Source organism: Cetorhinus maximus, chromosome 12 (assembly GCF_964194155.1).
Source record: "Cetorhinus maximus chromosome 12, sCetMax3.hap1.1, whole genome shotgun sequence".
In the NCBI taxonomy this organism is placed as follows: Eukaryota; Metazoa; Chordata; class Chondrichthyes; order Lamniformes; family Cetorhinidae; genus Cetorhinus; species Cetorhinus maximus.
In genome coordinates, this window is record NC_135890.1 from 82195110 (window position 1) to 82217389 (window position 22280).

The 22280-nt window shown below is 45.2% G+C and overlaps 1 protein-coding gene across 1 annotated transcript in view; it reads right to left on the minus strand.

Annotated features, from left to right (window-relative positions):
* Positions 1-12112, minus strand: part of LOC144687109 (coiled-coil domain-containing protein 60-like) — a 109979-nt gene extending 97867 nt beyond the window's left edge. Inside the window, exons 1-2 of the mRNA XM_078552866.1 lie at positions 11825-12112; positions 7930-8019 (exon numbers count right to left, since the gene is read on the minus strand). Coding sequence (XP_078408992.1) covers positions 7930-8019; positions 11825-12112 — 378 coding nt within the window. The remainder of the gene's footprint in view (positions 1-7929; positions 8020-11824) is intronic.
* Between the last annotated feature and the right edge of the window lie 10168 nt (positions 12113-22280).

Sequence of the window (22280 nt, forward strand, 5' to 3'; positions counted from 1 at the left end):
GGAAATAGAAATAGAATTTGTCCTCAGTTTGTAAAAGAAATAAATTCTTTGGAAAGGTAATTGTATTAAGGGAGTTTGTAAAAGAAATAAATTCTTTGGAAAGGTAATTATATTAAAGGTTTATCTACATTCACACAGAAATGTACTGGAAATTAGCAATCAACCTCATGCTGAAAAACTAAGTAGCTTAAGAATCCTGACCAGAATTTTAATCAAGGACACATTGCGCAGAAAAAACATTAATCCTCCTACCGCCTCACTATCCCAACAACTTACATCTGTACACATTATGAATATATGTAATATCTGCACTCTTGTTGCTAAGGCCATTATTTACAATTCCTTTGTGTATTACTGTCTTGTAGCAAACCCGCGCCATGTGTAACAGTAAAGGCAGTACAGAGTCAGAAGATGAATTACAGGCCCATACAGAGGGAACCTCTGGTTCAAGCCTGTATAAGCAAGGATTGCCATTTGATTACCAGTACCGTACTGTCTCTAACAAGGTACTTGTAATGAATTCAGCCGCTTACCACATATATCAATATTCCCAAGTTCCTTCACTTATATACAAAAACATATAGGGTTGGAACAAGTTGTTTGGATGCAGACACTGTATATATTAGAAACATTAACATTCCTTTTTTTTGGAAATTGTGGTGGGGAGAATATTGAACTCTTGCACATATACACAAGCAGATCTTCATTGTAACTGCGAAATTCAATGTTACATTCTAGAAGAAAGGATATATTTGATCCACACAATCACCACCTCTCAGCTGAATAACCCACTTAAGAAGTTTAACACCATCCAAGATAAAACAGCCTGCTTGATCGGCAGCCCATCCACCACCTTAAACATTCACTTCCTACACTACCGATACATATACAGTGACTGCAGGGTGTACCACCTACAAGTAGATAGGCTTTGGGGAGACATGTGGCAAGTTATTTGCCATAGTATTCCCAGTCTCTGGCCTACTCTTGAAGCCACAGTATTTCATATGGCTGGTTCAGTTAAGTTTCTGGTCAATGATGACGCCCTGGGATGATAGTGGGCGATTCAGCAATGGGAATGCTGTTAAAGGTGAAAGGAAGATGTCCATTGCCTGGTACTTGTGTGGTGCGAATGTTACTTGCCACTTAGCAGCCCAAGCCTGAATGTTGACCTGGTCTTGCAGGCATGGACTGCTTCAATATCTGAGGAATGCAAACTGAACTGAATATTGTGCAATCATCAGAAAATCTCCTCACAGTGACATTATGACGGAGGGAAGGTACCTGATGAGCAGCTGAAGATGTTGGGCCCAGGACACTGCTCGGAGGAACTCCTGCAGTGATACTCTGCAGCTAAGATGATTAGCCTCTAACAACCACAAATTTCATCCTTTGTGCTAAGTATGATTCCAAGCAATTATGTGCTTTCCTTGGATTCGCAAAGACTTGAACTTCATTAAGGCTCCTTGATTAAATGCTGCCTTGATGTCAAGGGCAGTCACTCTGACCACACCTATGGAATTCAGCTCTTTCGTGCACGTTTGGACCAAGGCTGTTATAAGGTCTGTCAAATGATCCTGGCAGAACCAAAACTGAGCATCCGTGAGCAGGGTATTGGTGAGCAAGTAAAGTATGATTCTCTAAGTATGACTATGTCAGGCTGTTGCTTGACTAGTCTGTAGGACAGCACCAATTTTGGCACAAGCTCCCAGGTGTAAGCAAGGGGGATTCTGTAGCATTGACAGGCCTTTTGACATGTCCAGTATCTAGACTGATGTCGGGTTGTCCGTCCAGTTGCTTTAATAAAATTGTGCTTCTTCCCAGGCTATTCCAGAGGGCAGTTGAGAGTCAACCATATTGCTGTGGGTAGGAGTCACATACAGGCCGGTCCCGGATAACAACAGCAGGTTTTCTTCCCCAAAAGACATTATTGAGCCAGTTGTGATTTTATGACAGCACAGCAGTTTTGTGATCACTATTACTGATACTGGCTTTTTAATTCCAGATTTAATTAATTAACTGAATTTGGAGGTCAGAAGCTGCCATGGTGAGATTCAGTCTCACGTTCCTAGATCATTAATCCAGACCTCTGGACTAACGATCTAGTTTAATAACATAACTAATATAACATAACCAAGTTCATTGCTTCTGTTTAGGTTGTATCTGCACATCTTTAATCGCAAGTTATATTCTGTATTTCATTGCTTTCGTGTTATAAAATATTAGAAAGTCAAAAATAAATCAGTGCTTGTCATTCACTAGAGGTCAGTTTAACTTACGGCAATAGTGTAAAATATCAGATCAGCCATCTGACACAAAATCACTGGACGTTTTCCTGTCAAGTTCACACAGTAATCTCATATTAGTAAGTATCCGGACAGACATGGGAAAGCAGGTGCTGCAAAATCGATCTTCCACTCAGAACACCACAAAGGACTGGGTTCCTCAGGCCTACAAAACACTCTCAAATATCTGGGTAAATTTAATAACATACACCAGGTTTAGAGGTGTCGGATTGAACGGGTCACTTCTTCAACTAGTCAAGCACCATTATACAGAGGAATCTTTTCTGTGGTTGACTGCTAAACAGACCATTAACCTACAATTGGGAGCATCAGTCAGTTCTTTTTCGTGTACTATTAGCAATAGTAAGACCAAATGCAGGAGAGTCTCACTGTTTCAACAATCCTTCAGAGCAACGCAGAGGAGGTTTGGCTCCAGACATGCAGTGTGCAGACTCACTGACATATGGACATACCCTGGCCCTCATGAACCAAACTCCCAGCTATGTGTGAATAGCTCCATTGCCTTAAGAGAGTTGAAGGCTAATGGAGTAAGCCCTAACAAAAACATCTGCACTGGAGCCCAAAGGCAGACAAATGTCTAAATATGTCATCCTTCCGAGAACTCCTGTAACCAAGCCGGTGCCAACCGTAGTGCCTCGCTTTCCTTTGGACTCAACCGGGGAGGGTGAGAGGGGGACTCTGATATTTGGGTAGCTCAGGGTCTCCATACATTTTGTCCAGGTTTACACCCTGGAGAGGATATTCCAGTTTTGCTGCAGACCATTAACACAACACGGAAGACAACAGTTATGAGTGATAAGCTGAATTCGATTAGTGTAGAGAATGAAAGCTCTGAGCTATCTTTGATGGTGGGAGGGATCAGCACATCCCACTGGTCAGCAACTGCCCACCTCAAGCTGGGCAGCCTCCGGCTAGTAAGGTGCTGACTTGTCACATTCTATGTGCTTCAATGGGTACTTGGAACTTAGAGTCTCTGCTCAACAAGTGAAAGGAATCCATCGTGCCAGGCAAACAAACAAAATGAAAGGCTATACTAACTCTTCAATTGGCAAGCTGGAACGTAAAGACCTTGTGCACGAGATTGAAAAAAGACTTGCAACTGGTTGATAATGCATGCAAAACAGCTGTGACCAAAACGGCACTTGACAGGCTAAATATCAACATAGCTTCCCTTTAAGAGACCAGGCTTGCCTGAGAGAAGATCACTGAATGAAAAACATTACGTCTTCAGCAGGAAGTGGAAGAGCTCAGAGAAAATGCATGAGAAGGTGTAGGCTTCACTGCAAGGAACTCGTTACTTGCGATGATAGAAACCCCACAAATGGCTCAGAATGTGTTCTATCCATCCCCCTCTCAACTCAAACAGGGCCAGTTAACCTCATAAGTATCTATGCTCCAACGCTGTGCTTCCCAGAGGGGAAAGACTAATTCTACGAGGAGCTTGACACTTATCAGCAGAATCCCCAAAGCAGAACACCTTTACTGCAAGATTTCAACACAAGGGTGGGCACGGACCATGAGGCATGGCCCTCCTGCCTTGGTTAGCATGGCCTGGGAAAGATAAATGAGCACAGACAGAGACTACTTTGAGCTTTGGTGCTACCTCAAGCTTTGTGTTCTTTCATTCTTTCAGAACAAACCATGCCACAAGGTGTCCTGGAGACATTCAAGATCTGGGCATGGGCACCAACTGGATCTGATCATCACCAGATGTGACTCTCTGAACAGTATTCTCAACACACGCAGCTACCACAGCACTGACTGTGATTCAGATCACTCTCTGGTGTGCACTCAGGTGAGGATACAAGCCTTGCAGATTTTTCATTCAAAGCAGAAATGCTGTCCTCTTATCAACGTCAGCCATACTGCCTACCCAGGTAAAAGCCAACGGTTCCACGACTTGATTGAACAGGTGCTCTCCGGTATTCCCACAGAGTGCAGAAGTGACTTGGAACATGCTTTGAGGCACCATCTTCAATACAGCAATTTCAATACATGGGAAGGAAGAGACAAAAAATGCTGACTGGTTCAAGGCTAACATCACTGTGATGGAACCTGTCAGTGAAGCCAAGCAGTCCATTTTCATTAATGGTAAGAGAGACCCAAGTGAGAAGATTCTGAATGCACTAAGAATAGCTCGAAGTCAAATCCAACAAACTGCTAGATGACGAGCTGGTTACAACTCTATCCAGATGTCCTTCAATACAGGGAATATTAGGGACATGTATGAAGGGATCAAAAAGGCAACAGGTCCATCAGCAAAGAAAATGGTTCCACTAAAAACAAAGGCAGGGTAGGTCATCACCAACTGCAATAAACAGTTGAAAGATGAATGGAACACTACCCAGAGTTGTATTCTAGGGAAAACACTATTACCAAGGAAGTTCTAGACACCATAGAGAGCCTGCCTGCATGGCAGAGCTGGGTACCGAGCCCATGGTGGAGAGCTTGGCAAAGCTATTGACTCGCTTGCCATGAACAAAGTTCCAGGTGCTAATGCCGTGCTGTCTGAACTCAACAAGCACGGGAAACTGGCACTCTTGCAGCATCTGCATGAACTTCTCTGTCTCTGCTGGAGAGAGGGGGTCAGTGCCCCAGGATATGCGTACTGCAAAGATTGTGGCCCTGTACGAAAACAAGGGCGACCACAGCAACTATCGAGGCAACTCCCTGCTGAGGATTGTGGGAAAAGTATTTGCCCTTGTTTCCTTTGTCAGACTGCAGATCTTAGCTGAACGCATCTATCCCGGATCCCAGTGTGGTTTCAGAACTGGAACACCTAAATTTGACATAATCTTCCAAGTCGAGCAGCAGCAAGAGAAATGCCGTGAACAAAGGAGACTTCCATATGTTGCCTTCATTAATGTCACCAAGACATTCAATCAGGCGAGCAGAGGCTGTCTATTAAGTTGCTGGAGAAAACTGGCTGCCCACCGAAGCTGCTCTTTCCATTTCCACATGATGGGTTAGGTCAGCTATGACAGGGCAATATCGCAACCCTTTGAGATGTGTCATGTTTTCATAATGATATAAAGGCACCAATCACTCATAAAGGATGAGTAAATATGTTGTGGGTTCATTTATTAAGGCTAGACACATGAGAACAGGTTTACATGGATAGAAAGCTTGAAGGCACAGCAGCAGTGTTGTGTGTGCTGTGTTCTTCTGAGACTTGATCACATGACACACTCCCCCTCTAGCGATGGCATGCTGCTATCCCTTAAAGGCATATTACAACAGGTAATGTCAGCCATGACTGGGCAACACCGCAACCCTTTGAGATCTGCATTGCGGTCAAAGAGGGTTGTATTCTGCCACCGACATTGCCCAGAGAAATACGGGATAAATGGCGTATGGGACAAATTGGAAAATTACAGGAAGATCAATAAAATATGGGACAGTTGGTCACCCTAACTACTGAGTGCCTCAGGGATCAGCGCTGAGGCCTCAACTATTTACAATCTATATTAATGACTTGAATGAAAAGGCCTACCGTATTGTAGCCAAATTTGCTGTTGACACAAAGATACATAGGATAGCAAGCTGTGAGGAGGATACAAAGAGTCTGCAAAGAATATAGATAGTTTAAATGAGTGGGAAAAAAAATTAGCAGATGGAGTATAATGTGGGGAAATGGGAGGCTGTCCACTTTGGTGGGAAGAATAGAAAAGTAGAATATTATTTAAATGAAGAGAGACTGCAGAATGCTGCAGTTCAGAGGGATCTGGGTGCCCTGTTACATGAACCACAAAAAGTTAGCATGATGAAGGAGAAACACCTAGAGTTCTGTATACAGTTTTGATCTCCTTACCCAAGGAGGGACATACTTGCATTGGACGCAGTTCAGAGAAGGTTCACTAGGCTGATCCCTGGGATGAAGGGGTTTTTCTTATGAAGAAAGGTTGATCAGGTTGGGCCTGAGGAGGTTTGACAGAGTAGATGCTGAAAGGATGTTTCCCCTCATGGGGGAATCTAGAACTAGAAGGCACAGTTTAAAAATAGGGGATCTCCCACTTAAGATGGAGATGATGGACGTCCATACATCCACTACAAGGACACCTGCAGGCAAGATATGAAGATGGTGGACATTGACACTGACAACTGGGAGACAGTCGCTGACAGTCATGATCTCTGGAGGCTGGCTGTTTGGAATGACATTAGAAGAGACGAGCAGAAACAAAAATGCTTAGCTGGCAAAGAGGAGCGCCGAGAGAAACAGAAGCCAGCGAATCATACACCGCCACAGCCCATTGTGTTCCTCTGCAGCAGGCAAATGCTTGACAAAGTGTTCACCACCACAGCGCAAACCATTGGTAACAAGATGGAAGGTTTTTTTTTAATTCATTCATGGGATGTGGGCTTCGTTGGCTGGGCCAGCATTTATTACCCATCCCTAGTTGCCCTCGAGAAGGTGCTATGAGCTGTCTTCTTGAACCTCTGCAGCCCATGTTGTGTAGGATGCCACCATTAAAAGCGTTCTTGCATTTTTATGAAACTAGATTTGCATAAATATCAAAAAACATCCAAGTGTAATAAAAGTACATGGACATTTTCCATTTCTGCTGAGTTAACTCTCAACCAGGGCAGATGGGCTGCTGCAACTGGCCTTGGCAATCCTGGACACAGAAAGGGGGAAGGAAAATCAAAACCCTGCTCTTGGTCATTATCCAGTAACTATTGCTGGAAAGTGTGAATGTGCGAGTGATGGACAAAGACAGCATCAGACTCAGCTGCCGTGGGCATTCCCCTTCCCCTTAGAGAAACAGCCTAACAATGTTAGACCCCAAAATTTCATCAGGACAAATAGCATACCCAAAGTAGGTGTCTGATTAGTGGAAGCCTGGTGGGGCTTTAAAACGGGGCGGAATCTAGTCTCCGTACTGAAGGTGCATCACATTGGCAAATGTTCTGTCTAACTCTAAAGAACCAGCATTGAAAAAAGAGGTGGGGTCAACAGGATGGCATCACCTCCTAGATGTCCTGCTACTCCCACTCCTGAGCCCCGGTCACTTGATGCCAACAAGATACCGGAGTTTATTTCACAGGTTATTACAAGCCAGAGTAATGGCCTGGATTTCTCTAGGAGGTTACAGCCTGCGCCATTTAAATGGGCACCTGATAAAGGGAGCTGATTTCATTGTGGCCTGAACTGTTTAGCCAATGCTGCTAGATTTTCCTCCACAGGGATTTCCAATACCATATTTGTCTCCCTCCCTTCACCCCAGCAAGTGCTTAAAGATGCACCAATACTGTCATAGTCACTAGCCTGATTTGTTTAAATAGCCTGATCCCGGGAACTCCTGTGGGTTACTCTCTCTTTCTAGCAGTGCATCATAATTCTTGCTCCGTCACAGCTGAGGCAGCAGAGCAAGGCTGCGGTTATTCAGGGCCTTAATCTCAAACTCAACATAAGGAAAGGTGTCATCTGGATGAGGGACCAAAAGTGCCTGCAGGACCATACCCCACCAGTGGTCTGCATTTTCCGGGAGGGGACGGGGCAAAAACAAGTAACTGAACATGAACATTTGTTACTCAATTCAACTGTTTCCAGATCTTGAAACCAACAACTTCTTGTAGCCAAGTCAAATGCCTTTGAAAAAAAACATACACAAATTCACAAGGTTACCTTGTTCTCCTTTGACATGTTTGGTGAGCTCAAGCATTTTGCTTCTTCTGCATTTTCCTCTGCAGTGCTGTTAGGGTCATCGTTCACAGTCTGGACAAAGAAAAAAATAAATGGAAGACTCTCCAGTGTTGGGAGAACTTTTTGACCAACTACTCAAAGATACACTGTTTTTCCTTAACTGTCCCATGCTGACAGTAATGGTTAAAGGCTGTAGCAGTGCCTAATTTAGAAAGAGAATATTGAGAAGTTGAGATTGTACTCCTTTGAACCAAGAAGGATAAGGGAGATTTAATAATTCAGTATCATGAAGGGTTTTGATTAAGTAAACAATAAACACAACAGAGTACGTAAGGAGAAACTGTTTCCACTGGAATGGGCCGGTTACCAGAGAACACAGATTCAAGGTAAGTGGCAAAAGAACTGGCGGGGGGGGGATTTTATTTTTAAATGAAGCTAGTTGTTGTGATTTGGAATGCACTGCCTAAACATATGGTGGAAGACACTAATAACATACCAAAAATACTAAGTAATCAGGGGCAAGGGGGGGGAGAAATAAATACAATAACTATCACTAGAGAAAAAGAGGTACTAGGGAAACTAATGGGGCTAAAGGCCGATAAGTCCGCTGGACCTCATGGGTTGCATCCTAGGATATGAAAGGAAATAGCTGCAGAGATAGTGGATGCACTGGTAGTAATCTTCCAAGAGTCCTTAGATTCTGGAAAAGTCCCAGAGGATTGGAAAACTGCCAATGTAACACCCTACTCAAAAAGGGAGGGAGACAAAAAACAGGTAACTATAGGCCAGTTAGCTTAATACTGGGAAAATGTTGGTGTATATTATAAAGATGTGATAGCAGCGCATTTAGAAATGCATAATCTGCTCAAGCAGAGTCACATGGCTTCTTGAAGGGGAAACCATGTCTGACAAATTTCTTAGAATTGTTCGAGGAGGTAACAAGCAAGGTAGATAAAGGGCAAGAGAGGTGTAATATATTTATATTTCCAAAAGGCGTTCAATAAGGTACCGCACATAAGGCTACTTAATAAGATAAGAGCCCATGGTGTTGGGGGTAGTATATTAGCATGGATAGAGGATTGGCTAACTAATAGAAGACAGAGAGTTGGGATATGGAGGGGCATTTTCAGGATGGCAACCTGTAACTAGTGGAGTGCCACAGGGATCAATGCTGGGGCCACAATTATTTACAATAGTTATTAGTGACCTGGATGAGGGAAATGAATGTACTATCGCCAAGTTTGCAGATGACACAAAAATAGGGGGAAGGCAAGTGGTGAGGATGACACAACGAGTCTACAGAGGATCATAGACAGGTTGAGTGGGCAAAAACGTGGCAGATGGAATATAATGTGGGAAAGTGTGAGGTTATGCACTCTGGCAGGAAGAATAGAGGAGCTGAATATTATTTAAATGGAGGAGGACTGAAGAAAGCTGCAGCACAGAGGGATTTGGGGGTCCTTGTGCATTAATCCCAAAAAGCTAGCATACAAGTTCTGCAGGTAATAGGGAAGGGAAATTTAATGTTGGCCTTTATTTCAAAGGGATTCAAAAATAGGGGAGTCTTGCTAAAGCTTTACAAGGCACTAGTTAGACCACACCTAGAATACTATGGACAGTTTTGGTCCCCTTATCTAAGGAAAGACATATTGACATTGGAGGCAGTCCAGAGAAGGTTCATGAGGTTGATCCCGGGGATGAAGGGATTTTCTTATGAGGAGAGGTTGAATCAGTTGGGCCTCTACTCATTGGAGTTTAGAAGAGTGAGAAGCGACCTTATTGAAACATATAAGATTCTTAGGTGGCTTGACAGGGTAGATGCTGAGAGGTTGTTTCCCCTTGTGGGAAGGTCTAGGACCAGAGGGCATAATCTCAGAGTAAGGGGGCGTCCACTTAAAACAGAGATGAGAAGGAATTTCTTCTCTCAAAGGGTAGTCAGTCTGTGGAATTCTTTACCACAGAGGGCTGTAGAGGCTGCGTTGTTAAGTTTTTTCAAGGCTGAGATAGATAGATTTTTAATAAGGGAATCAAGGGTTATGGGGAAAAGGCAGGAAAGTGGAGTTAAGGATTATCAGAGCAGCCATGATCTCATTAAATGGCAGAGCAGACTTGATGGGCCGAATGGCCTACTTCTGTTCCTATGACTTATGGTCTTCTAGCAATTCAATAATAACGTTCAAAGGGGAATTGGATTAATACTTCAAAGGCAAACTTTGCAGGACTACGAGCAAAGAGTTGGGGAGTGGGAACTAATTGGATGGCTCTTTCAACGAGCTGGCACAAGCATGATGGGTCGAATGGCCTCCTTCCGTGCTGTATGATCCTATGAAGTTCACTGCAGTGGTGACCAGTGGTAACACAGCTCAAGCACCACTTGCCGCAAAGCTTTAATTACTGCACCAGTGTCTCTCAGAAGCACTTCAATCCTTTGAGGCTCCTCAGCAGCTGTGGCTCCCATTTGCAAACAAAAGCATGTTATGAGCCCAAACTCGAAATGGCACAAACTCAAAACACTCACCCAGGCATTATATAATGCTGATGTTGCAAATGGGCATTTGATTTGAGAGGGCAAAAGAGATACATTTTGAAGGAAATTACCACATGGAAGCAAGCTTTTCAGCCCTACCAGTCTATGTTGGCATTCATCATTCACACAAGTGGTAACCTTAAAGCCATGTACCCTGTTCCCTTTATTCCCCTATCCACCAACCACATACCAAACCTGCTCTTGAAATGAGTGAATTATTCAACATAGAGATTACACATTCCCTTAATGACAAACAAACGAGAGGAGAAATAAGGCATACACAGCAAGTCTCTGAAAGAAGAAAGTATCCTTAATTTTCTACAGCACTATGTTAATTGCAAAGTTGTTAAGCTCAATTGCAATTCGAATGATTGGTATCTCCCCACGAATGTTACGGTTACCTTGTTAACAGTTTTGCCATAGTGTGCACACCTTGAAAATGTCGTGGTAATGAATAGCTTTGATATCATGGGGGGCATCCTGTGCACAAATGCCATAGCATTGCCTAGTTATTCTAGCTGATTTTGTGAGGGTTTGGGGCAGAGATTGGCTCCACAAGCGTACATGTCTGTGTGTGTTGACTGCACTCAGTGGGATATGAACCCCTCTGAAACAAAAACAGAATTATCTGGAAAAACTCAGCAGGTCTGGCAGCATCGACGGAGAAGAAAAGAGTTGACGTTTCGAGTCCTCATGACCCTTCAGCAGTTCTGGAAAAACTCAGCAGGTCTGGCAGCATCGGCGGAGAAGAAAAGAGTTGACGTTTCGAGTCCTCATGACCCTTCAGCAGTTCTGGAAAAACTCAGCAGGTCTGGCAGCATCGGCGGAGAAGAAAAGAGTTGACGTTTCGAGTCCTCATGACCCTTCAGCAGCTCTGGAAAAACTCAGCAGGTCTGGCAGCATCGGCGGAGAAGAAAAGAGTTGACGTTTCGAGTCCTCATGACCCTTCAGCAGTTCTGGAAAAACTCAGCAGGTCTGGCAGCATCGGCGGAGAAGAAAAGAGTTGACGTTTCGAGTCCTCATGACCCTTCAACAGTTCTGGAAAAACTCAGCAGGTCTGGCAGCATCGGCGGAGAAGAAAATAGTTGACGTTTCGAGTCCTCATGACTCTTCAACAGTTCTGGAAAAACTCAGCAGGTCTGGCAGCATCGGCGGAGAAGAAAATAGTTGACGTTTCGAGTCCTCATGACCCTTCAGCAGAACTGCTGAAGGGTCATGAGGACTCGAAACGTCAACTCTTTTCTTCTCCGCCGATGCTGCCAGACCTGCTGAGTTTTTCCAGGCAATTCTGTTTTTGTTTTGGATTTCCAGCATCCGCAGTAGTTTTTTGTTTTTATGAACCCCTCTGACCTGGTCGAGCTGCCCCAGGGAATGCAGGATGAGCTGCCTGGGTTCCAGGTGAAGGGGCTGGCCGATTGCCTGATAGGGTTTCCAGTAGACTGAGCGGTAACCCTGCTGCCTCAGCTGGTCCTGCCTCCTGAGGTAATTCTCGTGGAAAACCTGTTGCCTGCTCGGCTCGCAGGGCCTGTAGACGGTCAGGCTCCGGGCCTTCACCTTCAGCCCTTTGGACGGAGGGAAGGGCAGGGGCTTTATCATCACAAAACTCCGTGGCTCCAGGACTTTGCTGCCTGCGGGCATGGCTGAGGGAGGAAAACATTTTTTAAAAAAGTTATTCAAAGTTTCTAAAAAGTTTACTTTTTTTGCAATTTCCAAATTTAGCCCTTAAAAAATTAACCTTCCAAACCTACTTTAACTCTGTGTAAAATAATTCAAGAACTATTTCTACAATGTTCCTGTCCCAGCACTTTTATCCGACTTTTTGTTTAGTTTCCCTGGGTTACAGCCGCAGCCCCGGCGCGATCAACTCCAGCAAAACGGGGTGCGATTACTCAGAGTTCACTTCAGTCCATCAAGGACGATGCATTTCCCACTATTTATTTTAATTCGCAAAGAAATGTCATCAAATTTAAGATGTGGGAAATCATTACACCGCTTTTCTTATTAATTAAGCCAACTGCAAATATGTTGAACTTAACTTGTACCCCTGCCGAAAGTGTGGTATAGTCTCTATTTGCAGCCTTGGATCGAATAGGAAGGTTGAGCAGGTTTGAGTTGAGTGAGGCTGGATGGGGTGTATAGACTCAGCAGGTCAGGGAGGAGAAAGGGTAACTTCTGCGCTCCCCAGCGTGGGTTTTTTTTTGGGGGGCGGGGGGGTGGGGGGGTGGGGGATGCTCTGGGAAGTTCCCAGGTGAAGGTTTGCAAGGCAATTGCCCAGAAGTGCACAATTCCTCTGGACAACTGCGATGCGCTGATAACCATCTGAAAATGCACTTTAAATTGCAAACTTTGGATGGTTCCGCCCCGGTGATACTGATAGTTACCCAGAAAAAGTTCGAAGAATTAAAACCTCTTTTAGCTGCTCAGTAACTATAGTAAAGACCCGGACTGAACCCATGGAACTCTCCTTACACCCCCGAGCCCCACCCCCATGACCGCGCCAACCCCCAAGACCCCTGACTTCCAGCACCTCCTTTACCTCCGACACCCCCCTGACCACCCCCATCCCGACCTCCGACACCCCCACCCCCGAACTCCGACACCCCCCCACCCCCCCGACACTCTCCCTGAACTCCAAACCCCCACCCTCCGAACGCCGACACCCCCACCGAACTCCGACAGCCGACACCCCCACCGAACTCCGACAGCCGACACCCCCACCGAACTCCGACAGCCGACACCCCCACCGAACTCCGACAGCCGACACCCCCACCGAACTCCGACAGCCGACACCCCCACCGAACTCCGACAGCCGACACCCCCACCGAACTCCGACAGCCGACACCCCCACCGAACTCCGACAGCCGACACCCCCACCGAACTCCGACAGCCGACACCCCCACCGAACTCCGACAGCCGACACCCCCACCGAACTCCGACAGCCGACACCCCCACCGAACTCCGACAGCCGACACCCCCACCGAACTCCGACAGCCGACACCCCCACCGAACTCCGACAGCCGACACCCCCACCGAACTCCGACAGCCGACACCCCCACCGAACTCCGACAGCCGACACCCCCACCGAACTCCGACAGCCGACACCCCCACCGAACTCCGACAGCCGACACCCCCACCGAACTCCGACAGCCGACACCCCCACCGAACTCCGACAGCCGACACCCCCACCGAACTCCGACAGCCGACACCCCCACCGAACTCCGACAGCCGACACCCCCACCGAACTCCGACAGCCCCCACCCTCACCGAACTCCGACAGCCCCCACCCTCACCGAACTCCGACAGCCCCCACCCTCACCGAACTCCGACAGCCCCCTCCCATCCAAATGCCCCGACCCCGCTCACCGGACAGCCTCTGGACATCACACCCTCCAAATCCTATCTACTTTAACACTTACCTTCTCCCTGGCCTGCCAATTTGACTGGCCTTTTGAAACGTACCTACTTTACGGCAGCAAGTACCATAACAAAGGGGACGTGGCTTCCTAGAATACGCTGGAACTACACGTCGCTGGGGCCTGTGAGGGGTGTTTCAGTGCAGGCCCCAAGCAGCTCCGGAGAAGTGTCAACGTAATTTTCAAGACCAGGTAAGTAGGTATTTATTTCTTCTAATTCCTGTGGGCCAGCACTTTCCAACGCTAGTCAGAGGTTACAGCCCAGTGTTTCAGGTCAATGATCTTTCACCAGAATGGTCCCTTTGGAATGTTAAAATGGGAGGGGAAAGGAAGACATGTCTAGTGGTGGCATCACGCTGCATGTGGTGGAAATGGTGAAGGTTGATCTGTTGAATGTCCAGGCTGGTTATTGGGTGGAAGCTGGGTTGCTAACTCTGGCTGGACATATTCCAGGAGGCGTCACTGGAAGTGATGTCACCAAACCCGTTGGTGTGGCACGAGCGGGTTCCAGGTTTGTGAGTTGGCTGTGAACAGGGATACATAAATACAAATCCTGCCCCATCTCCTCTTACTGGAGTCGCTGTGCAATAAGTGGGAGGGGGTGCGGCAGGGGGGGGTTGGATGGGGTGGGGGAAAGAGAGAAATACTGGAAACAACAGCAACAAGAAATTCTCAATCTTAACTGACCTACTTACCCTCTGTCACAGCCGTAACCATCAGCTACTCTCACCTTTTACCTCAACTTCTGGAGTTTTACTTGAAAAGTCACATCACTGTTCTCCCCGCAACCCTCCCACCCCCCCAGTGCCCTCTGCAATTGTCATAGAGGACCCTATAGTCAGGGGCTCGGATAGGCGCTTCTGTGGTCGTGAAGGAGACACCAGGATGGTATGTTGTCTCCCTGGTGTCAGGGTCCAGGATGTCTCTGATCAGGTACGGGACATTCTGAAGGGGGAGGGAGAACAGCTAGAGGTCGTGGTACACATTGGTACTAACGACATAGGCAGGAAGAGTGACGAGGTCCTGCAGCGGGAGTTCAGGGAGTTAGGCAGAATGTTAAAAAACAGGACCTCTAGGGTTGTAATCTCAGGATTACTCACTATGCCACATGCCAATGAGGCTAGAAATAGGAAGATAGCGCAGCTGAACACGTGGCTGAACAGATGGTGCAGGAGGGAGGGTTTCCGATATCTGGATCAGTGGGATATCTTCCGGGGCAGGTGGTACCTGTACAAGAAGGACGGGTTGCATCTAAACTGGAGGGGCAATATCCTGGCTGCGAGGTTTGCTAGTGTCACTCGGGAGGGTTTAAACTGGTATGGCAGGGTGGTGGGAACCAGAGCAATAGGTCAGCAGGTGAAATAAATGACTGGGAACCAGTGAATATGGACAGTAGGACTAAGAGGAATGGCAGGCAGGGAGAAATTACTGAACACAGTGGGACTGGGGCTCTGAAATGCATTTGTTTCAATGCGAGAAGTATAACAGGCAAGGCAGATGAGCTTAGAGCTTGGATTAGTACTTGGGACTATGATGTTATTGCTATTACAGAGACTTGGTTGAAGGATGGACAGGATTGGCAGATAAACATTCCAGGATTTAGATGTTTCAGGCAGGCTAGAGAGGGATGTAGAAGAGGTGGGGGAGTTGCACTGCTGGTTAAGGGGAATATCACAGCTGTACGACAGGAGGACACCTCAGTGGGCTCATGCAGCGAGGCAATATGGGTAGAGCTCCGGAATAGGAAGGATGCAGTCACAATGTTGGGGGTTTACTAAGGTACCGGTGGATAAGGATAACAGGAGTCCTCGGGTTAAGGTGCTTAATTGAGGGAAGGCTAATTATAACAATATTAGACAGGAACTGAGGAATCTAGACTGGAGGCGGATGTTTGAGGGCAAATCAACAACTGACATGTGGGGGGCTTTCAAACTTCAGTTGATAAGAATTCAGGGCCGGCATGTTCCTGCTAGGATGAAGGATAAGCATGGCAAATTTCAGGAACCTTGGATAACGAAGGATATTGTGAGATTAGTCAAAAAGAAAAGGGAAGCATTCGTAAGGGCTAGAAGGCTGGGAACAGATGAAGCCCGTGGAGAATATAAAGAAAGTAGGAAGAAACTTAAGCAAGGAGTCAGGAGGGCTAAAAGGGGTCATGAGAAGTCACTGGCAACCAGGATTAAGGAAAATCCCAAGGCCTTTTATACATATGTAAAAAGCAAGAGGGTAGCCATGGAAACGGTAGGCCCACTCAGGGACAGAGGTGGGAATCTGTGTGGAGCCAGAAGAAATGGGAGAGATACTAAATGAATACTTCTCATCAGTATTCACCAAAGAGAAGGACGTAGCGGTCGATTTGTCTAGGGAAGAGTGTGTAGATACCCTGGATCATGTTGCGATCAAAAAAGAGGTGTTAGGCGTCTTGAAGAATATTAAGGTGGATAAGTCCCCAGGGCCAGATGGGATCTACCCCAGAGTACTGAGGGAGGCAAGGAGGAGATTGCTGGGGCCTTGACAGAAATCTTTGTATCCTCACTGGCTACGGGTGAGGTCCCAGAGGACTGGAGAATGGCCAATGTTGCTCCATTGTTTAAGAAGAGTAGCAGGGATAATCCAGGAAATTACAGGCCGGTGAGCCTTACGTCAGTGGTAGGGAAATTATTGGAGAAGATTCTTCGTGACAGGATTTACTACCATTTGGAAGCAAATGGGCATATTAGTGAGAGGCAGCATGGTTTTGTGAAGGGGAGGTCATGTCTCACTAACTTGAGTTTTTCGAGGAAGTAACAAAGATGATCGATGATGGAAGGGCAGTGGATGTTATATATATGGATTTCAGTAAGGCCTTTGACAAGGTCCCTCATGGCAGACTGATATAGAAGGTAAAGTTGCACGGGATCAGAGGTGAGCTGGCAAGATGGATACAGAATTGGCTTGGTCATAGAAGACAGAGGGTAGCAATGGAAGGGTGCTTTTCTGAGTGGAGAGCTGTGACCAGTGGAGTTCCGCAGGGATCAGTGCTGGGACCTTTGCTGTTTGTAGTATACATAAATGATTTGGAGGAAAATGTAACTGGGCTAATTAGTAAGTTTGCACGTCTGCTAAGGTTGGAGGAGTTGCAGATAGTGAAGAGGATTGTCAAAGGATACAACGGGATATAGATCGATTGGAGACTTGGGCGGAGAAATGGCAGATGGAGTTTAATCCGGACAAATGCGAGGTAATGCATTTTGGAAGGTCTAATACGGGCAGGAATTATATAGTAAATGGCAGAACCCTTAAGTGCATTGACGGGCAGAGGGATCTGGGTGTACAGGTCCACAGGTCACTGAAAGTGGCAATGCAGGTGGATAAAGTAGTCAGGAAGGCATATGGCATGCTTGCCTTCATTGGCAGGGATATTGAGTATAAAAGCTGGGAAGTCATGCTGCAGCTGTATAGAACCTTGGTTAGGCCACACTTGGAATATTGCATGCAATTCTGGTCACCACATTACCAGAAGGATATGGAGGCGTTGGAGAAGGTGCAGAGGAGGTTTAATAGAATGCTGCCTGGCCTGGAGGTTATTAGCTATGAGGAGAGGTTGGAGAAACTCGGATTGTTCTCACTAGAGCGATGGAGATTGAGGGGCGAATTGATAGAAGTTTACAAAATTATGACTGGCATGGACAGAGTAGATAGTCAGAAGCTTTTTCCCAGGGTGGAAGAGTCTAGGGGACATAGATTTAAGAGGAGAAAACTATAGAGATGTGCGGGGCAACTTTTTTTACGCAGAGGATAGTGAGTGTCTGGAATTCGCTGTCAGAGGAGGTGGTAGAAGCAGGTACGATAGTGGTGTTTAAGAGGCAGCTTGACAAATACATGAATAGGATGGCAATAGAGGGATACGGACCCCGGAAGTGCAAAATGTTTTAGTTGACGGGCAATATGATCGGCGCAGGCTTGGATGGCCGAAGGGGCCTGTTCCTGTGCTGTACTTTTCTTTGTCCTTTGTTCTTTGTTCTTTGTCTGCTCACCACCCAGTTCGCCATTCTCCATATGAACATACGAGCAAGGAGCAGGAGTAGGCCATTCGGCCCCTCCAGCCTGCTCTGCCATTTAAAATGATCATGGCTGATCTGGTCGTAACCTCAAATTTGCATCCCATCTACCCCTGATAACCCCCTTGCTTACCAAGAATCTATCCACCTCTGCCTTAAAAATATTCAGAGACTCTGCTTCCACTGCCTTTTGAGGAAGAGAGTTCTAAAGACTCATGACCCTCAGAGAAAAAAATTCGCCTCATCTCCATTTCAAATGGGCGACCCCTTATTTTAAAACAGCGACCCCTAGTTCTAGATCCTCCCACAAGAGCAAACATCCTTTCCACATCCACCCTGTCAAGACCCCTCAGGATCTTAAAGGTTTCAATCAAGTCTCCGCTTACTCTTCTAAACTCCAGTGGGTACAAGCCTAGCCTGTCCATCTTTCTTCATGAGACAACCCACCCATTCCAGGTATTAGTCTGATAAACCTTCTCTGAACTGCTTCCAACGCAATGTGAATGCCTGTTTTTCAGACTGGAAGGAGGTATACAGTGGAGTTCCCCAAGCTTCAGTAGTAGGACCAGTGCTGTTTATAATATAATGACTTGGGGTGGGTAGAGGGGCAGGGGGTGTTGGCGTGAGAGGGGTCTTGAATAGGCCATACAGTTCATCCAGCCTGCTCCGCCATTCAATGCAATGACCTTCTGCCTCAACTCCATATCCCTTGATTCTCTGAGACCCCAAAAATATCTCTCTCTCAGCCTTAACTATATTCAACGGTGGAGCATCCTCAACCCTCGAGTATGGAATTTCAAAGATTCACAGCACTCTGAGTGAAGAAATTTCTCCTGATCTGAGTCCTAAATGATTGGACCCTTATCCTAAGACTGTGCCCGTGTCCTAGACTCCCTAACCAGGGGAAGACAAGCTATTCTGTCAAGCCCCTGCAGAATCTTGCATGTTTTAATGAGATCACCTCGCAGTCTTTTAAACTCCAGAGAATATAGACCCAATTTACTCAACCTCTCATCATAGGACAACCCTCTCATCCCAGAGACTAATAGATTACATTTCCCAGCCAGCACCACGGGGACTTCCTTTCCTGGTTTGGTGGGGGTGAGGGTGGAGTGAAGATACTTGTGGAACAAACTGGCCAATCTCAATGGTGTCAACATTAAATATTGTTTTAAAATCTCCTGGGAAGCTTTCTTTGGCCACCGGGAGATTGATGCCGATTCCAGGAGACTCCTGGTCATAACTGGAGGTTTGGCAACCCTAGGTGCAAGGTGAGGGCAAGGGAAACCGAATCATGGTTCTGGAAGGGAGGGGAAAGGATGAAATCAAAATCATTGGGAAATATAGTCAACCCTTGTCCACACTTCTTCCTTCAAGGAATCTATTCCATTCTCCCAGTTTCTCCTCCTCTGTTCTAATGATGCCATATTGTATATCAGTGCTTCTGATATGTCTTCCTTTTTCCTCAAACGTAGAATCCCCTCCACCTGCTTGATACTTTCAAGAATTTTTTATATATATTTTAATATATATAATTTAATATATAAATTAATGCTATTTCAAAAAAGAATGAATATATTGTTCCCTCATAAAATTACTCTCTTGGTTTTAATTCAAAGAATACCCCCTGACAGATCACAAGGCAAATGGGAATTAGAAAGCCACTTAGCTCATACCATCCCCTCTCACGGAATCCAATCATTTCTTAAACGGTTTTAGGGTTTTTGCCAATACTCCCTACCCAGAAATCCAGCCAGATCTCAATCCTAAACTTGTCTTTCACTAATTTGATGCTGCGTTTACATGTCCTATTATTATGGTTAAATCTGAAATAATTTACCAGATCTAGCCATATACAGTCTTATAAATATAAGATAGCCACTAATAAACTGAATAAAACATCCAGAAAAAACTGCTCGAGTATGGAACTTGTACTTCATGGAGTTGTTGAGGTGAATAGGGGAATACTATTGAGAAGAATCTAGAAAAGTACTTGAGGGTAAAGGGAATAAAATGATGTGCAGATAGGGTTCGACAGAGTAAGGCAGGAGGAGACTCATGTAGCACAAACACTGGTATAAAGCAGTAGGACCAAATGGCCTGTTTCTACACTGTAAGTTCTATGTAATTATATACCTCTATAAAGTCACCACTCAGCTGCCTCCTTTCAAGACTGCAATGCCTTTTCCACAAGGTGAAGACTTCTGGTAACTCAATGGGTCAGCAGAGTGCCTTTGTGATACCTACTCAAGCATGCTAGGAGGATCCCAGGACGATTCTGCATTGAGTCAGTCAGGTGGGTGAGGATGCCACAACTGACCTCGGTGTCCCTGGGCTAAAGAGGAAAAATATTCTTTTCAGCTGTTAAGTAAGATCACAGTATTTCTGTATTTTAATTTGATGACAGTCTCATTGAACAAAACAATAATGGGGCTAGGAATAAACCAGGTTTTATATAATTCAAACACGTAGTTTGTATATGGACACAGCAGGTCCAAGTCAGTCAGAATACACTATGAATTGAACCAGATAAGAATGAGCACTGGTTCTTGCACCCCAGTTTACTAAATATATTTGCAAGTTGTGGTAATCTGTAACAATTGGAGAAACTGATACTATGCATGTTTGATAAAATTATTATTTTGTTAGAAGTTGTGAACCAGCTTTTGAAAACCTTGTATTAGCCACACGTTTAATTGTGGGATAGCACACAGGCACAGTCAGGTGGCAAAATAATTGTGCCATGTTTTTTTATCAGTTATTTCTCAGATTCCACTAGAATGTGCAAAACTCACAACAGTGTGTTCATTGCCTTATTACTGTCACCCTCTGCAATGCCAGTTCATTAGGGATGGAATTTGGTGTGCATTGTTCATTCCCTGCATTACTTTACTTTTGACAGCTCCTACAATGAAATATGCAACCAACTAACTCTAAATTGTTACCTCTGTCTGATTTATAGAGCCCTCATGCCTCAGAAAGATATATCAAGATGATTAATAGTATCACCGGGCATTATTTTTGCATGCATGTTTATAAGAATCTGCAGGACAAGTCATGTGAATCTTTAGCAATCTGAGTGAAATAGAATCTCATTGTTTGTAGGAAAATGAATGTGCAGAGTGAAAGAAATATGGCTGTGTCATTTGACTCCTTGTTCACCCAGTATTCTTTGCTTTCCTCCCATCTTCTATTCTCCACAGTGATTTGAGTTCCAAGCATGCCAGCCTGCAGCAGCCTGATCAGCTTTTCGTATTGATCAAACCAGTAAATGTTGAAGGGGTATCACAATTGAGCCTGATCCGATCATTGTTCATCACCTGCACATGCACACTAACAGCAGGATTGATTGGGCGTGGATCCAGTAGAAACCTGTTGTAGGGTGTTGGTTACAATTTGGTAGATCTGAAGAAGTATCCGTGGTCATATGTAGGTTAACTGTAAGTCTTTGTTGACTCTTAGAACTATTTACAAATATACAGTAAAGGCTAGGAGCTATCTCCATGCTTGCTGGTACACATGGCTCTGTCCAACACTTGACTGAACTTCAATGTGGGTCATGTGCTCTCTTATATCACTCTGTGGGCGGTACTGTACTCATCCTACTTTAACCCTATATGTGCCAGACCATTATGCTACAAAATGCTGATTTATTTTGTATGAAAAGTGTTAAATTTCAAATGAAACTACAATTTGGACAATACATATGTTGCTTTATCCTGAGCAGTTGGTAATTATATCCATAAAGATGTCTGCGGCAGAGGGGATTGGATTAGCACATTGGCATTGAACCTTAGTTAAAATCCAACCCAAGCTAATGGCATGATAGCCTCCTCTCTTTTGTTGACTATAATGCCGTATACAAGTTAACATTGGATGTCTCACCCTGGGGTGGTCTCGTTCCTTGTGGTGGGAACATTGGCCTGCAGCATTGAGCTCCTCTTAGTAAGATACAAACAGTCCCTAAATTGGGACTGTTACATAAATAGCCTAAAAAATGTAGTGTGTGGAAAGTGTGAAAAAGAATCAAACTGATGTTGTTTGTGAGGGTGGGTCCTCTGAGGTTAAGGTTGGGGCAGAGCAGCAGGAGCATTCCTATGTAACTTGACATGCTGTACCAAAGTTGAGAGTGGCTGATGTCAAAATGGAAAAGTGTCTCAGTTCTCCAGCAGTGACAAATATGAAAACAGAACAGAAAAAGAATGTAAAAATATGATGTAAATTGCAAAAATAGATAAGGGATTTGAAATTCTGAGAATGTAATTTAGAATTTAATTTGTAATAGAATTTAAAATGTAATGGGAAATGCACAAGAATTCACACTGGCTTAAACATCCTGTATGTAGCGGGGCT